The 20,557-nt window shown below is 38.9% G+C and overlaps 1 protein-coding gene across 3 annotated transcripts in view; it reads right to left on the reverse strand.

Moving 5' to 3' along the window:
• The window catches only part of LOC114872084 (octopamine receptor Oamb), a 63,526-nt gene that overhangs the window by 7,367 nt on the left and 35,602 nt on the right, over positions 1–20,557 (reverse strand). For 2 of the 3 annotated variants that reach the window (XM_029178858.2, XM_029178860.2), the window contains exon 4: positions 452–3,409. In XM_029178858.2, the coding sequence (XP_029034691.1) occupies positions 452–712 (261 nt within the window). In that variant the 5' untranslated portion in view covers positions 713–3,409. Of the gene's footprint in view, positions 1–451; positions 3,410–14,124; positions 14,355–20,557 lie in introns of those variants that run through there. The other variant, XM_029178859.2, reaches the window with a different exon arrangement.

The following is a 20,557-nucleotide window of genomic DNA, read 5'->3' on the forward strand; positions in this document are numbered from 1 at the left end:
TGAAATATTCTATCGCGGACCGTGAAGTTTCGAATTTCACTACTGGAAATTCGAGCCAATGGATTCGCCACTTTGAAAATCACTAACTCATCGTCTCTGCTCCAATTGATGTCACTGTGCTAGTCGTCTTGCTGCTCGAAAAAAGGACGATCGATTGCACTGAATGGACGGGAGATCAAAGAATGACGATACGAACAATGAAAAATTGTGAACAGTCGATAGGGGTGGAGTTCTGCTTGGAAACCAACCTCGCCTTTGAACTCGTCCCTACTCTGAACGTTTTTTTTCTTTTTTCATTTTGAATCAGGGTTAGGATATTACCCTGCAGTACTGTCAACAGTGACACAGTTTTATCTACCCTTCTTTTTTCTTTTTGATAGATCTTTTTGATTAATATTCTATATGTATATTTTAGAATAAAAATTAATTAAAAAAGGAACGATCGACTCACCTTGAAAACCTCCCACGTGGCACTAAAGGGTAGCACAGCCAATCCGACCATCAGATCAGCCACAGCTAGACTAACAATGAACATATTCGTGACGTTTCTCAGTTTGCTGGTGTGATAAACGGCCAGTATAACCAGCACGTTGCCTAACACCACCATCACGTTCACGATCCCCAGGATGATCAATGTAACGAGAATCCAGGGCCCGGACCACTCGACGCGCTCGTACAAAGCAGCGCATGCGGTGGCGTTCAATTCTCGCATTTTAGTTGGCAAGATCCTGCCGCGTGTCCCTGGGATCCTCACATAGCAGCTCGATACAACACTTCCGGTTGAACGACGGCCTGGAAAGCGACGCTCGAACGACTGTACACGAAGGACACCTTACGAATATCTGGACCTCCATCACGGACCTCCCTTTGATCGATCGATCGACCATTGATCATCGACTAGTTTTCAACCGTGTCATCGTTGCTCAACTAAAGGGTTGTTCCGTGTCACCCTTTAATCATTTTTTCTTTTCAGTCAGCAGGTTCTTATACAGGTAGCTTGATTTCAATTTTCGGTGGATTTGATTTATTGTTGTGTCATTGTTGGCGATAGAGGAACTGGGTCTTTTAAGAAACTTGAATTCTTTATCTAGATATCTTAGTTTCAAAATTTCTAGTTAATTTTTTCATTGTCTGGTCCTGAACCATATGAAAGTTGACTCACTGGTATAAGTATCTTCAATTTTAATTTCAAAGGGTTGAAATATAGATTATGTATAGTTTGATTTAAATTTTAAATAAATGAAGTTGTTTTTGTCATTATATTTAGTAGATGTTGCTTGGTATCTTTTCTTTTAGTTTAGTCTTATCTCAAGTTTCATTTATTGCATCCTTCAATCTCTTCTTAAGATTCTAGGATGCACCGGTCGTACCTGTCCTTTTATTCGATTCTTTTCACCAGGCAGCCAGTTTTGTGCATTGGTTCTACCTTTTTGGAACCAGTCGCTTCCTAAGAAGACGTTCTTTGTGAAACTCGTTAAATGGATAAAGCTGTTGCCACCCCTGGGACCGGTGGATTAGGTTTGATCGATCAATTTAATTACCCAGCTTCTTCCGACGGTAGAATCCCGCTAATGGAACTGCTTTGCTGAATAGTCGCGCGACGAATCGGTCATCTCGCCCTTCCTCCCTTTCCCTATGATAAATGTTCCTGTTTCCTCAACGAAACGTCCTTAAAGTACTCCAACGTTCACTGGTTTCGGCTTGGCAAGTTCAAAATTTGATTCCATGAAAACACATCATTGTTGCACACTTTTTCTTTCTTCAACAAGCACCGACTATTTAAATACATGAATTAGCACAAGGAATTTCACTTCGATTCACAGAACGAGGCCAATGGCTATTCACAACCTTTAACACGTTCCAACTCTTGAATTACACGAATGTTCGCAAAAAAAAAAAGAAAGGAAGAAAAAGGTTTCGTCCCAGCTTCGAACCCCATCAACCCTTTCTAATTGAAATTCTGTTTCAACCTCGTCCGAACTTTTTCTTTCTTCGTTCCAGGACACCAGTGGCCCCCGGTTCAATTATTTCACCGACTCTTCCGGTCTCGTCAACCCCTTCTCTTCTAATTCAAGTTCAGCCGGACACCAAATCGACTTGTCCTCGCCACGACAGGATTCCACTCGTTCTATTTCCAAGCGTCAGCCCCTCGATTCTTCCTCTTTTATCCCTTTAGACATCCGCTTCCGGTTCATCCTCTGTCCAGCCCCGTTCATCTCGTATCGTCCAGCAACGTTCCCATTTCCGTATCACGATTTTACTGCATCGAGGAAATCGTCCTGACACGCTGACGCGGCTCGTTCCACCCTCGTTCCCCTTTCATCCTCTCACCCCCTTCCAAACCCCCATTGATCCAAGAATTTTTTCACCTCTTCTCTGAATCGCCTCGTTCCCTAACTCCTCACACCCATCCAACGTAGAATTTCTCGACTTCCGTCGGGTACGACCCCTACGCCCTACGACGGTTCAGATGCCGTTTTCTTGAATTGAAACAGGGTTACAATTGATATTATTATTTCTCTTGGGTCGTCGAGCGATATTGCTGATTCTCCGTACAGTTTTATCTTGCTTCAGCAATTCTCAAGGTGTGAGAAACCGAAGAATATCATATTTTTAGTGGCGTGAAAATTTCTGGCAATGCAATTTAATATTTCATATGCTCGAAATATGATTTCCTTACGCTTTAGTAACTTGAGACTATTATTTTCTTTCTTAGGTGTACAGGATTACTCTTCGAGTTTCAAGCAGACCAGCAGGTTTCTTCCTCTTTTATTTTAACCTTGAAGTAACCAGTGAACTTCAACAGACAACAAAGTTTCACCCTTTTTACTTCAATCTTCAATTGTTACACGAGTTCCGGATAACTTTTTATTCGTGGAACTTTCTTTTTCTTGGAATGCTGACAACTCGAGGGTACGTCGTACGTTTTCTTCGAGTTATTCAGCAATTTTCTTTTCTTCTGGAACACCTATTTACAAATCATCAGATTCAGGGAAATTTCCGTGGTTCCAAAGTGTTTCTATTTTTCGGAGGAACTGTTTCTTCGGCTCTATACAGTCAAAATTGTGTACCGAGGTCTCTAGAATGGCAACTTCTAGAGAACGATTCCCATTGGACGAGCTTCCCAAGGGACACGCGATCAATAGCGAAGTTTACAATCATACGACGTATTCTTCTCGGTTTCGAGGCTCGATTACCGTGTTTTATCAGACGCGTTTCACAGCCACGATTATCCTCTTCGTTTATGCACGACTAAATGATTTTCCGACACTTGGCGCGGTGCGTGTACCTCAACAGTCTGAAGCGTGTCTCCTCGATACGCTTCGCTCGCATTATTTCCAAGATCCTCTGAGCTCCTCTGGGGATATTTCAACCGGGGACCACGTTGCTCCGAGATGTTCGGTATGATCTGCGAAGAGAAGAAAATTTTAGATGATAACCACGCGAAACGAGGAGATGGAATTTTTAGAAAATTCAGAAAACGAATATGAAAGTTAATATAAAATTAAATTTCAATTTTAAATCATACGTTGGGTCAGAAAATTTTTATTCTCTCTTTTTAAAACGCCGGTCACTAGGGTAGTACATTCAATGGAGCAAATTACGTGGGCGATTTTCAGTGGTTAGCGGTCGATTACCAAAAAAAAAAAAAAAAAGAGAGAGGAAGGGAAAGCCAGTAACGAAGAAGACAAAAGATGAAACGTCTGGCTGCCTTAATTCGTGAAACGCAGCCTCGCGTGAATTTGCATTTCAGCAATCCTTCCCAGCCTGGTCCAAACCCCCCGTTTCTCCGCCCCCCGTTTTAGCTCGCTGCGTGAACGAAATCATCTTTCGGCCGTGATACACGGCGGACTGGTCTTCAAACATTTCGTTCGAATTGCACCGCGTTTCTATGCGCTTTTCGGTACGACGAAATCACCGGGGAACCGTGGTTCACGCTGGAATAGAAACGCTGTCTCGCTTTGGAACTCGCTCAGGCTTTTATTAAGCGCGATTCACAGCGATACGAATCAAAGTACCAGCGAACGACGAATTTTATATATATATATTTTTTATACCTTTATCGTGTGTTCTTTGATAAATATCAAAAATCGACTGCGTTCCGCGTATGAAGTTGCTTCGAATTTTTAAAGTCACCGTGAACTTCATATTTTATTTCTATTTTAGAGTATTTTTGCGTCCGAAACATTGAGTTGCCTAATTTTCCGAATAATTTCCATGAAAAAGGATAGAGAAAATTATGAAGATTCTCGGCGGGTCAAACCCTTTGTTTCTCTTTTCCAAAAAGAGGAGCTGTAAATCCGTGGTCAGACGGAAGGGTAGATTCCATATTTCGTCGAACGCATTCTCGTTGAACGAGAACAATGGAGGGCAAAGGCTGTTTCGTCGGCTCGTTTCTGTCGAAATATGTAAACCGGTGCGGAGGCTGGTTTCGAGAAGAGAGGTGGATGATGCTTTTCCTCGTTCCCTACCACACAAACGCACGACAAAAGCCTTTTGCCGAGTTCACGGCACCGTGAAAGCGTTCCTCCTCTATTAATTAGCTTTTCCTCGCGCGCGTAACCGTGTGTGGAAGAGCTTTGAACGAATTGTTTCCGTGCATCCCCCTACAGAGACCTTATTAACAGAGAGACGAGGAGGAGTTTCGGTTAAATTAAATGTCGACATAATACCGTTGACATTTCGCGAAGCCATGAAGCGCAAGGAATATTGCGTTTTTCGCGAGATTTCCACCAGAGAGAGAGAGAGAGAGAGAGAGAGATTGTAAGCTTCGTTTTTCCTTTCATCATCCAACATTTCACATCCATTCGAAACTACCGGGCTTAAGCTCAAGTTTATTTTTGACTTTGCCAATCAACGGGAAGTAGAAACATTGTTGCACTTTACAGGCTTTATCCGGCACAGAAATATCTACGTTTCCATGAAATTATACCATTCTCGGAAGTTTCTTTGAATCTCCTGCCTGGAAATTCTATTGTTTCCCAGGATATTCGATATAAAAACGAATCGTGAATCAAAGGGGTGAATATTGATGCGGTCGCTTCTTTCAACTGCATTATATTCGACGATAATATAAACCTTTCCGTCGCGAGAGATCTAAGACGAAATGAGATTGGATCGAAAAAAAGGAGAAACAAGGGGTGGCTTTCAGACTGCCTCGATAAAAGCGCATTTTCGTGTACCAAGATTTACCGTTCCGAAGAAACTTTCAGCAGAGCAAATAAACGTCTATGTCATTTTACGGAACACCCTGTTTTACCTGGAATTCTGACTTTCTGTTTCTATTAATCGAGTGCGAAGATTCAGTAATTAACAGGATCGCCCTTTCGACCCTCGCTGCAGAAAATAAACATTCTGAAGAAATAGATTCTCCAAAATATTTAAAAGAATTTAATATTAATTTCGCCCTTTTTTGACTATTCAATTCCGTCCTTGTATCGTCGCGTTGAAAAGGCAGCCCTTCTTCTGACCAACGATTTCGATCGCGTCGACACGCGACAGGAAGCAAGGGGATGAAAATGCCAGTGGCACGGTTTCTAATACAACCGCGACGACGACGCGCTCATCTCGTATGCATGTGCTGAAGCCTTGCAAGAGGCTTCGCCTTTTGTGCAAAATATAGCTTGGTACACTTGTACCTAGGCGAACAGCAATTGCAACCCTCTCCGCGATGTTCACGACGCTGCTTCTGTTTGATATTCTAAGATATCATGAATCTTAAAGCGTCTTCTTTCACTGTTTACACTCGGATCTTTACGCTTTTCCTCGTTGATTCAGCGCCACTGAATTCGACGATTTGCTTGTCGTTCGAAGACGAGAGAAGTCACAAGACGATTTTAAGTGATAAAGCGCAGGAAAGTGCTAAAGATTCGTTAGAAAATTAAAGAAAAATAAATTTAGTGAACGATTTAGAGAAATAATAGAAATTCAATGATGGAATGTACCTAATTCCAAAGATTTTGTTCTAAACAAAAAAAAATTCTTAAATTTTGTACAATTGAATAATTAGTAAAAGGAGAGAGAAGGCAAACTTTAAATAGTTTCAGAAAATTAACTGATCATATCTTTAATAATTACAGGTTCAGTATGTCTGACTATACATGGCCTCTTCTACTGTGGCAGTCGCGTATTAACAAATCACAATTGTCTGACCATATACTGATTACTCCACTTACTGCAATATTGTCTATCAGCTAATCTTTGCAAACTTCACGTTCCAAGACTCAGATTCTACTATCTCATACTTAAAACTCTGTAGAATACTTTCCAGAACTTATTTCTTTCACAACTTTCCAACTCTTCCCATATCTCCCACGTCTGACCACATAAGACTTATACTACTTGATCTCAGCCCTCGTCTTCCCAATTTCGAGTTCATCTCTATTTTCAAATATACAAATTCTCACCTGTCGATGTATCCTTGATATTATAACGCAGTTACGTATTTATTTAGTACAGTGAAGTTGATTTTGTAGTAAATTATAATTACCTGCTGGCACTACGCTCATTAGAATATAAAGTACTTGCTTTGTAACATCGAGTTACACTAGTGACGTGAATTACGATGCAAATAGAATCTCTCAGTGTCTATTAATCAGCAAAAACACTTTTTATAATTTCCTAAAATTTGATTTTATAAAAATTTTTATTTCTAAAATAAATTCTATAAATTGATTCTGTCTCTTGAATCGCGTAATCTCGTTCGATGGAAAAAGAAGATCCCAGTTTCGAATATTGAGTTAAGACATAGCTAAAAAATGTCTACCAGAAGCACAAGGTAATTTCGAGTCACCCTTGAAAATTGATAAGCTTCCTTCCGCATCCTCGTTTAATTGCAGCTTGATTCGTAGCTAAGAAATTGCTCATTCTCCTTCGTTCGCTTTAAGTTAAATTAAGCAGCTTCGAGAGGAAAAACTGCTCTCGCGAATCCGTTCAACGATCCTTTCGACTTCCAACTTTCGACTCGAAAAACTTTCCATCTGTCTTGAAAATATAGAACAGCTGTTCCACTGTATTTAGAAACGACCGGCAATTAACACCACCATGGAAATTCAATTTCACCGGTTCGATCCGGCAGAAATTCATTTAATTGAACGTTGATTGTATCCAAATATTAGAAGAAGGATTTCGGATTAATTTTATAATTGCTTCGTGTGATGAAACTTTCAAGGTTGTTTGGAAAAAGTGAAAAAACTTTGGCAAGAGCGTGGAAACGCGTGTACAAAGAACGATATATTGTATGATCAGTTTTACCAATTTGTGGCGATTGCAAGGGGATTGTTCGTTGAAAATTTGAACGAAACCAATGTCTAGTTATCGATACATCGCAATTTCGATTTGATCGACCACGATTTACCATAGATCACGGTGAAAAATTCAAACGAAACACTGTAATCCATCGATACTATGATTCGTGTTCAGTAAAAAATATTTCTCGCAAGATTATACATGGAAAGGGTGGTATTATGATATCCTACAATGAAATTTTCTTGCAGATAATCTTATTAGTTCACCTACATTTTAAGCAAAAATGTAAAATGAATCTAAAAGCAAAATTATCTCTTCTAACAGTTTTCCCTAATTACCCCATCTGTAATTATCCCACGCGATGATTAATGCTTTTCAGTTTAAATTATATTCTACCCGTTTGATTAGACACGACCTTAATCTACTTACAAATCAAACAAACATTAATTATCTTTGCTAATGCAAACATTGATCTACTTCATTATACAAATTGTAAATCATTTTATTCTATCGGATTGTCTGACCGCATACGGACCCGTTCTACTAACCGAACCGAGATGACCTTATTTTACTTATTTAACCAGATTCATTCTACTTGTCTCATTATTGTTTCACCAGAAACAACCGCGTTCCATTTCTCTGGCCACAATCTGGTCAAGAACGATCCCATCCCATTTGTCCGGTCACTGTTTAACGAGAAATGGACCTGAACTAATTGTCCGACAGTTAACTGGCTAAGAAACGTACCACTGCAGTCTGATCACCGTTTAATGAGGAACAATGCTGTTCTCAATCATGTCTGACCAGAAACAGTTCTACTCTACTTGAATGATGAATCTTTAATATTTCTTTAGAAATTGAAATTTGTTTCTATTTTTATTTTTCAAGTATTGCGTATTTTTGCTAAGAATTATAATTTTATTTTCGTTGCTTGGGAATTGAACTACGAATAATTATTGTAAGGTAAAGATCATAAATTAGAGATCAATAGGAAGCGATCAAATAGTATTGATTATCACGGACGATTTCACGCCGATAGCCGTCGAATTTGTAATCAGTATGCTCCACGTGGAACATTAATTATCGCCCGCAATAATTACAGACGGTGTAATTATTAATCCCAATAAACGATGTCATTAATTATCTAGCCACACGATCGTCAAAATTTCTCTACTTCTAACACGTCTCGCTGAATCATTCGTTCAAATCACTTTCCCCTCATCTTCCTTTTTATTTTTAACACTTTGCACGTATTATTTTGTACCAATTTTCCTCTTACCCACGCGTTGTTTTTACGAAAACCGATCCGGAATCCCGTGACAATAGAGAATAACAGACGTTTAACAAATAGCAATATTTATCGCGGATACCTCTTCGTCCGGATCGCAGTAACGTCGAGCAACAGTTCTCTGGGTATTTTACGATCGTTCTGTAAATAAGTGAACGACCGTGCGCAGTGATTTTCCTGGAAACGAGCCATCGCCGACACTTTCGTCGACGATCTCACCGAATCGTATCATTGCAAAAATTAGAGATTTTCTCCTCTGATTTGCAAAACTTTTCGACTTTTCCATTCGTGAGATCCTATATGAATTTATGATAAACAGAATCTCATTTCTTTCCAGAATACTCGCAAATCTTCATAGTAATTTATCAGTATCAAAAGAATTCGATATCAGATAAATCTCATTTTACAAATATCCTTCGAAATAAGAAACTTTGTTGGCTCCCTAAGAAACAAGTTCAACGCGAAACATTCGTTGCGTACAAAATTCAGCATCCGAGAATGCACTTAAAAAATTACACAACTTTTTCCACGCGAATAAACTTCACCCTTAGTTTCAGTTACCTTCTTAAATTGGCAAGTTCAAGGAATTCGATGAAATTTGATGGAACATTGTATCGAGAATATTTCACGCGAGTTTCAATTAAATAACGAAATAAGAAACGAAAATTTCGTGCGAACAAGTTACAAGATCGCGTGCGTGGATGTAAAACGAAAGGGCAGGCCTCCGAGGCAGCTTTTAATCCGCTCGCGGAAAACTAAGTTACCGACTTCCTCTTTTTTAAAACACGGGGAATGGGGAGTCTCTAAGTTTTCACGCGAACCACTCGTCCCTCCGTTTTGCCCTCTTTTTCTACTTTATTCTTTCCGTTTTCGCTGAAGCATCGTAAACGATTACTCGACGCGACCCGAGACAACTTTTCATCCGAGTGACACTCGAAACTTTTCAGATTCGAAATTGACGATTAAGTTTGACAAGTATTATTTTTATAATATCGGTAGACCGAAACTTTCAGCGTTCCTTTAATAAGCAAGATTGTTAAAAATTAACTTCTGAAATTCTTTTAGCAATTAAACTAGACTGTTCTGTCTGAAAATTGTTAATTCTTTCGACTTAAAATTCTTGCTTCGATAAAATTTTAATACCCAACAATCTGGAAGACGATTGAACGACACGAGGACGTTTCTGCACGTTAGTAAACGTCGATCTTCCCCCATCAATCCTCGTTTCCATAAAATTTTCCGTACTCGATAAAATGTTTACCGTGCAATATCCAGAGGGACGAGCCATTGCTGGTAAATAAAAACGGAAACGTAAGATCTAGGACGAATCAAGTGGTTATAAATCGCGAAAGGAACAAAATTATTTTTCCACGTTATTCGCTGAATTGCACCTAGTATTATAACAGCAGATCAGATATCGAGACTTCGCTACTGAAGCTCCGATTGGAAAATGTTTGCTCGAGTTGAAAGTGCACGCACCCCTCGGACGTGTCAATTACTAACGATAAATTCTCGTTCCGCGAAATTGTTCTTCTGTTTGAACAACGTGTTGTTTCTGTTTTTGGGATCGAATTGACTCGAAATATTTGCTCTCTGCTTGCAGACACATTATTCGTGCTCGGGGATACTTCAAATTGGGAACTGTTCAGACAGGTGTATATTTATAACAAAAGAGAAATTAGAATATTCAAAATTTTTAGTAATTTTTTTGAGAAAATATGATTTTTAAATTTGTAAAAGATAGCCATTGATTATGAAATATTATCAGTCTCAAAATCTAGAATTCTGAAACGATGATGAATCTTTCAACATACTAATATTCTGTTGTTCGTGAGATCGGATTGAAGGTTATTTTCCACGATTTGATCGTGATAACGATTATCTGTGATCCGTCCGCTCGAAACGAAGGAGTTCCACTAATGACGTGTCAGTACAAACAGCCAGTGTTTATCGAATCGATGAATCGTGGACTTGGTACGGAATTTTCGGTGGCTCTTGTATTCAACCGTGATCTTATAATTGCCTGAACGTATAAAAAACAAAATTTCGAATGTTTTCATTCGAAATTATTATGAAAATTATCCTTAAAATCTGCTGTGAAAGATTCTGGAAAAATTTGTAAAATTGCTTCCCCTTTTACAAAGAATAACAGCGTGCCGTTGACATTTTGTTAACGATACACCGGCTGTTCGATTAAACGTAAACAATTCGAATGATCAGCTTTTAAATTGCCAGGGATATTACAAAATAAAAGCAAAATTTAAACGCATTTGATCGAAAATAATTGGAACTGAAAATTGAGCAGAAAAGTGTGTTCACCGTTTATTGTTATTGTAAATTGTTCAATGAATTCAATGAATTTTATATTTCCTGTTATTGTAATATTTCGTAGCCAGTTTATAAAGGATTTTCTTTGATATTTGTCAAGTTTCAGCGATCGAATTAACAGGAATTAATGAACGCCGCAGTGAAAGAGTTAATTAGTTACTTTGTAGTAGCGATCAAGTGCTTCAGAAAGTCTTAATTAGATACTTATACTGATAATTCAATCTCGCTTTTGTTGATTCAAACGAAAAGAAAAGTAATAATTAATTAATTACATATTATGCGAATTGGAAGATTTTCGTTATAACGTAATAATAATATATAGTGTTTCGCATCAAAAGGCTACACCGAACTTATCAGGACGTGAATTAATCGCGAAAGAGAGAAAAACAAAATGAGAAAAATGAATAATATCTTTCAATTATCCGTTGTAGAATAATGGAAAATTGTTGTGAAAGCGATGTTCATTGTAAGAGTCTTTCAACGACAATCCCCTTTCTGTCTTATCATTTCTTTATCTCTCAGATTCTTCTACTTAATCAAGAATACTAATTATATCCCATATTATCATTAATAATAAAATTCACATTATGCTTTATTCTTTACAGAGAAAAAGAAAATTGAAGATGATTAATATTAGCAGTAATAAGGATTATTAATATTTTAATTAAAAGAATACTAAATGTAAAATTACTTATACTGGATGGAAAGCTTAAATGGTTCTAAATAATTGCAATTGGGATTTGTTTCATCCACAATGCTTTCGCCTTTAAAGTAAAAAAGAAATGATGTATTCAAGGATTAATAACGTATATTTATATAAAGATTGATAAGAAAAAATAAACGATATACAAGTCGATTCAAGTACCCTTATTTTTTATACATTCCTCCCCGCTGTTTTTCTTCGCCCACGCGCAAAGGGATTTCATCCCCCTTGTCCCTTTCCTTCGACACCAGGAATAACATCCCCCTAATTACACACCATTCGCCCACGCGAACGTAAACCCGTTTATTATCCTAAAACTCTTCGTAACCTCAACACGTCGATGAAAGGAAAAGCAAACAGGAGAAACAGAGTAAGTATCAATCGTAAGGGTAGCTTTCGATGATTGAATTATTCAAGACACAACAGTGTAAGAATACTTCCGTTAAACCATCGAATAAAAATTTATTTTTCATACGGAAAAGAGGGTTAAACAGAGTGTCGCCTATACGTGTAAATTTTTATTCTTTTCTGTTTCTCTTACAAAAAGATGGCGGGTAGAGTTAAACATCATCGAGTACCACGAACCCTAATTATAGATACGCAGCCTCGAACTAACTGCTGATATCGTTCTCTGGTGGAGCAACACGCGCGATGTAACATCGCTGATAAAGCCAGAGGAAATAATAATAATAATAACAACAACAACGAGCAACGTTAACGGCCGTGAATCACGCGGCAATCGCGAATCGTCTTCGAGCACGATGCAATTAACGTGAAGCTGTAATGAGGTAGGTACAACACCTAACTCGGGCGACAAAATGAATTGTTTTTTATCTTGGAAGACATGCAAATTTTTTAATTATGCAAGCAATTCGAAAAATTGTTGAATTTGAACGAATGATAAATTTGGGGGAACAAAATGTTTATAATTCAACTCCTGCATTTGAGCGCTGCAATTAGCAATCAACTATTGTAATTAAAATATTTCGTAACGATACACAATAAAGGATTGAATTTTTCAATTAACCCTCCCTTGCATTGGGTTGCAAATATGCTACAAAATTCTGGTATTTTATTAAATATAAATTACACATTCCATTATTAATGAAATTACCGAATGCATTTCTAGTCCTTTGTTTCACCTTTCGTATAATTTTCATTATTATATAGTGCTTCTCTGAATGAATTTCTACAATAGGAGAAGGGTTCTTTTTTAATATCTCAGCGTTCTAAATTTTGTGTTAGCGACTGAAAATTATTTAAGCAATTCAGGGACAGTTTTAAACGGTCGAACAACGAAGCAACGCGGAGACAATTGGAATTTGAATGGCGCTTCTGTGCTTGAATTAATTACAGTGTTTTATTTGGACCGGTAACAGGTATTCTTGCAAAAATTGGATCGAAAAGCTCGGCTTGACGGATGATAATGGAAGCGTTGACACGAAAAGGCCCCGCACAGGCACCGGAAATGAAGCGTTTCGGACATGAGGTACGTGACGAACGAGTTAAGGAAAAATTTTCTTTTCAAAAATCGTCCGAAGGACAGGTAAACAGGGAACGTTAATTAAGATATATCGGCGCTGCGTTATTAGTTCGTCGTAGAAATACTTTTCGCTGTAATAATTAATCTTGCTTAAGTTGTTGATACAGGTAAAAATGTTTTTTTCCTTTTTGTTTTAATAAGGGAGGGTAGATGAGTAAACGATTCTACGTTGTCCCGCATTAATTTTCAGATGAGAAAGGGAGCTTGATGACTAATTAAAAGTTAGGCTAAAACTTGCGTTCCCAGTTAGAAAGTTACACTTGTTTGTGTGATAAAGAACAAGATACTTGGGAAATTGTATAAGTAAATTAACAGGAATTAATGATCAAAGTATCAGAAACTGAAAGACTATGAAACTAGTATAACAAATTACAAATTTCAAATTAATAATCATACTAAATCTGATTAGATTTATAAAATTAAATACCATCCTGATTTTTCTCAACTGTAAGATTATAATATAAGTTAGGACTAATGATTATTCAATGAAGAAATTAAAAAATTCGCAACGTACTACTGACAGGATAAAATTAATCCCTTAAAATCCTCTTTTCAATAAATCATTTTGAACACATGTAATCCAAAATCAAATTCTATATCGCAAATGATAAATCTTGAATCCCACTAATTGAAACAACGTTCATAAATCATTCTTTACAATCCTTCTCAATTAATTAATTTATAAACAATATGAACTTTGAATTTTATGAATACAATCCCCAACCAACATGAAACCTCAAGTGCCAATAATTTCATCATTATAGATCATTTTTCAAAGAGCAAATTTTCAATCCCTTATTCCCATTTGTTTAAATATAATAAAAACCTCAATCTTACCGTTTAGATCACTTCAAATCAATCTACAGCTCACAAACGACAATACCCACGACATTAACCCCTTCGAAACCACCCACGATTTAAGCCTGTGCAAAATTCGCTGCACTGTATTCGCGCGGGAAAATTTCAAGCACCATTCTCTCTCGATCGATCACCATCATCGATCTCGATTCTTACTCGATCTCCAGCAGCGTGACTGTGCCCGGAACATCCTCTCACCAGATCCATTCACCAACATCTTCCAGTGACACGTTTCTTTTTTTTTTTTGTAAAATGATTTCAACGAAGAATTACATTTTCATTTTTTTTCTAGGATAGTTTCGCGCGTAGCACCTGTTCGTACCGTGTCACGATCGCGAGAAGTCCTTCGGGACTTTCGGGAGGACCGAGAGGATCAGTCCTGGACGCTTGGCGAGTGAGAGCGCACTGAGGATCCGGGCGCACCGTGCCACTGCAGCCGCATGCGCGTCTCTGCCACCGGAATTCGCATCCTCTCCCTCTCCTTCCGGCTTCCTTCGAGCCGTTTTCAGCCTTGCTTCTTTCTTCCTACTCGCTCTTTCCACCTGTGTTATTCTTTTTTTCTTTTTTACAGATTCTTAGGACTTTGTCTTCGAATATGCCCGAAGGTGGGATGGTTTTATGGGGTTCGAGCGATGGGGCTTCTCTTTGGAATAATACAAAATTTCTTTCAAATTTTGCATACACCTTCGGTATTTTGGTATATATTTTCAGTGTTGTTTTGACAACTTTCATAACGATTTTTTTGTAGCTTGTTTAAATATATGTATATCTGAAGGTTAAACTGTATCTGTGTGATGTTGAGGGGGTGGGATATGGGATACTGGTTCTCTTTGAAATAATATTTCTATGGAATTCTGCATATATTTTCAGTGCTGTTTTGATAACCTTTCGTAACGTTTTTTTGAAATTAGTTCGAAGGTGAAATGGTGTTATGGCGTTTGTTCAGGGGTGGGATACGGTTTGGTGATCTTTGAAACAATAAGCACTTGCAACTTGAATGTGTATTAAATTTTCTAGCTACAGGAAATGTATGTTCGACAGGCACGATAGCGTACGCGTAATTTCATCGTCAGTCGTTACGACTTTTCCAATTTCCATCGTGTTGGCTGGCTCGTCGACGTTTCGTAAACACTGCAGTTTACTTCTTCAAGGCTGACCTGAATCTGGAAGATCGAGGCGATGTTTTTTCCCTTCATAAATTAAAAGTTATAACGACCAATTTAAATCATCGCGAAAGATTTCATCACGATCACAGTTCACCTTTCGCTATTTATTTTTCCCTCTGCATCGATTTTTCAAACCCACCCCTCTCGACCAATCATTGTCATCGTTTTCTGTTCCCTCCAGCATTTCGTTCCGCATCTTCGTCTCGCTCCTTTCAATCCCCTAATTCAACTATACCCTTTTCGTTCTCTATTTCTCTCTGTCTTCCGCCCCCGTTCACAGTTGGACGTAAACCCTGGTGCGTTGCAACTCCCCCGCGTTCCACGTCCCACGCGCTCTTACACGCTTACCCAGTTCTCTCCCCGTGCTCGTTGTATTTGCCGTTGATAAACTGCACGAAATATCAGTACGGTTACACTCCTGTCCGTTCACTCGAAATTTGTAAACAAACGTACTGGTTTGAAAATACGACGACGATTCATTAACGATCAAAGGGACGATTCTATGGTCGACGATTAAATCGTCTCTTTCGGTTCTTCATTAAATATCGAAAAGGTAACAAACGATACTCTACAATCAAATTAAATTACTAATTAGTGGTTAGAGAAATTCTTCGTTTCTATATTGAACAAAGGAAAAACTGTGCTTCGAAAAATAACCAAGAGACAATGCTCGATGCTGTCAATTCAGGGCTTCGTTTCCTCGGTCAATCTTTCGACAAAGAAGAAGATGAAAGAAAAAGAAAGTACCTCGAAATAAAGGAAATCGAAGGAAAGCAAGGATATTAAAGATGAAATTGGTAAGGTTTGAAATTCCAAGATCTGTACGAACGATTTGCCCTCCTAATTGCCAGACTTCATTCGGAATTCGATCGTTGGATCTTTTCCACCAATCTCGTATTGAGGTTGATCTTTGCGAACCCTCGTAATGGAGCCACGAGCACAATGGACGTGGAACGAGCTGCACAATGAAGTTGCAAAGCTCGACCAGTCTCCCATTAATCGACTACAATGTTACGTTATTAAGCTGACCAGTTATTACTCTCTCTCTTGTGGCCGGTGGATCGCAAACATTTTATTCCTCTGCGTTACTCTCGAGTGTTATACTCAAAAGAAAAGGAGATACTTTGGCTGAGCTGTTCTTAACAGGTACAGTCTTAATTAACGTTAATTGGCCGGTTAGTTTTCACGAGCAGACACTGAGCAAGAGAAAGGGTACTCGAAAGGCACTCGAAGAGAATTCCCATAGCCACGCCGTTTGGTATGTTTCAAACGAAACAAATTTTCGTCTCCCACGCGACAAAAACTAGTTTGTAATTATTGGAAATTTATTAATAAACACTGATGATAGGAGTTATGAATTTCATACGGTAGAGTAATTAATGATTAATAAGACGTTGATTACTACGAAGGTGACCGATAATTGATGCACGAAATTTTGTATAATTACATAATTAGCAAAAAATAAAATTGACTTTGAATAGCCTTACTAAAATGCAAATTACCAAAGCTTAAATTTGACGAATTAAATTATTATAGGATTAATAATTAGCGTTTTAATGTCCATACTCCTAGCAGCAATTAACGCGTTAATTGTCCTAAACACGGTTATTTCTACTGCCCTAGTCGACGTGTGGACGCCCCTTGTTCAGAGAAACTTATGCAGCGAAATTGCAACAAATCGTGGCCTACACGTAACCTAAATTACCGTACGTGTAGATTTTAATACGTGTGAGTTGAAATTATGGCAAACCACACGCGAATAACGGGACTGTAAACGCGTTCAAGCTTAAGGGATGAAACCCTTCCGCAACAAAGTACCTTCTCGTCTACAGTTAATTTTCAAATCGAATCTCTCCCAGTTTCCCGCTCACCCCTGATATTAAACCTGTTAATAAGCCTTTGATTAATAATCCACCTATAACTACGATATCATAGAAGTACGAGTAAATAAATTACCACTTTTTCATTTCACCTATTTCTAAAAAAGAAATCAAATCCCTCCGATTAAATATTTCATCGGAAATTAGTTAACCAACGATCCCCGCTACAATGGGACATCAAGGATGCTAGTTTATTCAAGTATTAATTAATCAGCAACTTTCGAAGAAATTAAACTTCGCCAACGGTACAGTTTCAGCTAGAAGCGAGTTACTCGAGCTCTGAATCGCAATTTCGATTCCATTAGCTGCATTTAGGCGAACAAGGAGCTTTCAAGTTACACCCACCGGATGTGTTCAATTATAATCTAGAACTTGTCGATTCGATACAAAGGTTGATACAAGTTCAAGACCAAAGTGAAAAGTTCGTATCCAAATTTCTCTCTACCGTCGTCCAGCTAACGAAATATGCAGGAATGGGGTTCGCAGTCGGCTGGAACCGACTGGAGGACGTTACTTCCGGTGGAGGGAGACGCGAACGCGCAATTACGGAAGCGCACGTAGGAGTAACGGCGTGCACGCAATCACAGCCTGCCTATTGCCGTTTGCCCATTGACAAATATTGACATTCGAGCAACGTCCCGCGTTAGGACCGCGTACCGGCTATCTCGAGTCAATTGGGTTAATTGAATTGCGACAGGGCGCGAACAGCGCCCGCTGGAAACGCGCCCGAAACAATCCGCAAATTGCCGCGCGAGGAAATCGCAAAAATCGCGTCGAACGGTACCAAGATAAAACTTCATATCGAACGATCATCGGTGATTCTTCGATCGGTATCAAAAACACGGTTCCATTTCCAAATTGCTTCCCAGAGAAAACTAACGAACAATTAACAACACGAATCCTCGAATCAATTTAATCAACCGTTAATTTAATTAATTTCGACTCTGCTGACGATTACATTAATTAAATTTAATGGAGCTCTCGGGAGACCAACTTCGAAGATCCACAAGAATTCAGAAATTTATTTATTTGCTTTTCTCAATCACGAGATCAAAATTTTCATGCACGATTTTAATGAATCGTCTAAAAGACAACGAAACGACGAGGGAATTATCGAGAGTGGAAGAGGAAATAACGAAGGAAGGGGTTGGTTAACCCTCGCGATCGCTTCGTTACGGTTTATCGGGTGGACGTTTAACATCGTCAACGAAGTCAGCGACGATTTTTCTCTTGACCGTGTATTACGCTCGGCCGGTAGACGATAACGAAGCGTAATGGCACCTGGGTATCTGATTAAACGCGCGACCAGCAGCTTTACCGTCGGATCTGGGAAATTTGTTCGCGCGTCCACGGCTCGATGAAAATCTGCGATACCTCGTAACCAGGCTTATAATGGAATAGACACGGTCGCGAGGAAATATTGGCCGGGATTAAGCGCCTCGAAACGTGCCAACCTGAATATTCTTTTTTAACCTGGTCCGTGGTACACGTTGCGAAGGAATATTGAAAGGGGATGGCGGGCAAGGTCGATGATGAAAGTATATACGAGACAGAAAAATTGTCGTCTGCGCGGAACGCGAAGAAAATGAGAAGGTGGATTAAAATTTTTGATTAAAATTTGACAAGCTTCGTTCAACTCGCCCGGTAATTTCTCAATTGAAATTGAACATTCTTGATGATTCATAAAAAAACCATAAGGATGAATGAAAATTTTGTCGAATTTTTAAAAGCTTCCATTTATTTTTATTAAATGGTTGAATTGGTAAAATGAATTTTTCACAACTGCAATGGTCACTTGAAAAAATATCGATATCTCGTGCATTATTTTCTCGTCTGGCCCAGTTTTTCTCTATGTATTTTTAATTGCGCTCTAAAAAAAGGTACAGTTTATCAGTTGAAACCGTGGACACGTCGTTTCTGTTAGTTGATCTTAAACCACGAGCTTGTAATCATGGCGGGGCGATCCGCGTAAAACAACCAAACCCAGACCAGCCAGTCTGGCTTCGTAAACATTTCGAGGCTACGATCAAATGCCGTAATTCGTCGGAAATAACGCGCGTAACCGGCCAAATTTGTCGTCTGTTTACCATTCGACGAGTACCACGCTCGGTTCTGTCATTAGCCTAATTATTAATGCTCCTGGGAATGGTCAAACGAGGAATATTCCTCTCAGCTGAACGTTTACAATACAAATTTCATGCGGAATAATATTCAAAATCAACGGAGAAGAAAATTACTAAGAACAATTGTTAATCAATTACTTATTATGCTTCCTAAAATAACAATATGATTTCAAGTGTACCTGGTACGATGCTGTAAAGAAAAACTTTGTTCCGTTCTCGAAATTCTGTTCGGAAAGGAACTCGACGGGAACACGAGTTCTCGATTGTTCGCCGGAAATCGAATTATTCCGGAAGTCTCTGGAGGAATTTTCGCGAGCCGAGACACCGCGAATGCGAAAAGAGCCACGACAGGAACGGGTTGAAGAAAGGAGTCGGAGCAGAAGGAAGACCTTCTTTCAGGGTAGGGATCCATTGTTTCTGGTATAAAAGGGGCCAGCAGGTTGACGGAGAAGACACTTGTCGAGAAGTCCATTGTTTCGTGGCTGGATCGCTAGAAGACGTACCTCTCAAAAATTGTGGACGCCCTCGAAAGCACTCGGGGACCGTTTCGAGAGGAAGAAGCTTCGGAAACATTTTCTCGCCTGCATCGAATTTTCGTGCTTCCGATAAAGGATTTCACGATGAATCGACTCTCCTTTCGCTTTTTTAATCAACCTACTATGATTTTATTTTTCCAAATAACTCAATAATAAAAGAAGAAATTTCTCGTTTCTTTAACTTCTAACGATCGATCCCTTTCTATCCGATAAACTCTATTCGAATCCGCAACTTTTCCAAGCAAAGGACTTCCGTTCTCGATGAAAACGAAGTCCTATGAAAAATTGGCCGGAAACGCCGTGGGTGATCCGAGCCGTGGGGACGCATTAACCCCATGAAAGGCCACGAAAAGACCGTGTCGCGAATCGCTTTATCTCCACGAAATCCTGTCGAAAAGTTTCGCATGCCGGGAAGCCGAACAGGAACGGCGACGACGCGAGAACTTCCGGCTGTAATCGGGATCAAGACATTTAGGCTGCGGCCGACAAAGTTTTGATTCGTTTCACCTCTGAGCCGAGGATTATCCCGTGGATCCGGTGGATCGCGAAACTGGGCCGATCATTTCGATTCATACACTTCGATTCTTCCTACATAAATTTAAACTTCGATATTTGAATATTGAAGATCTTCTCTAAATCAAACATGGAAAATATTACAAATCCCAGAAGCAAATATTGAAGCAACCTTTTTCTTTTTCGTTCTATTAATTAATAATCTTTCTTGTTCGACCCTCTCGATGGTATTTAAAAAAAAAATCAAATATCTGGAACGTATCAAATCAATGCTGTTTTTCTAGCTGGAAGAGAAGTTGTTTCATTCAATAATCATTGAACCTGGAAAACGGTGACACGTAACTGTGTTAGAAAAACAACGAGCATTACGG

The sequence above is a fragment of the Osmia bicornis genome, chromosome 9 (assembly GCF_907164935.1).
Source record: "Osmia bicornis bicornis chromosome 9, iOsmBic2.1, whole genome shotgun sequence".
In the NCBI taxonomy this organism is placed as follows: domain Eukaryota; kingdom Metazoa; phylum Arthropoda; class Insecta; order Hymenoptera; family Megachilidae; genus Osmia; species Osmia bicornis.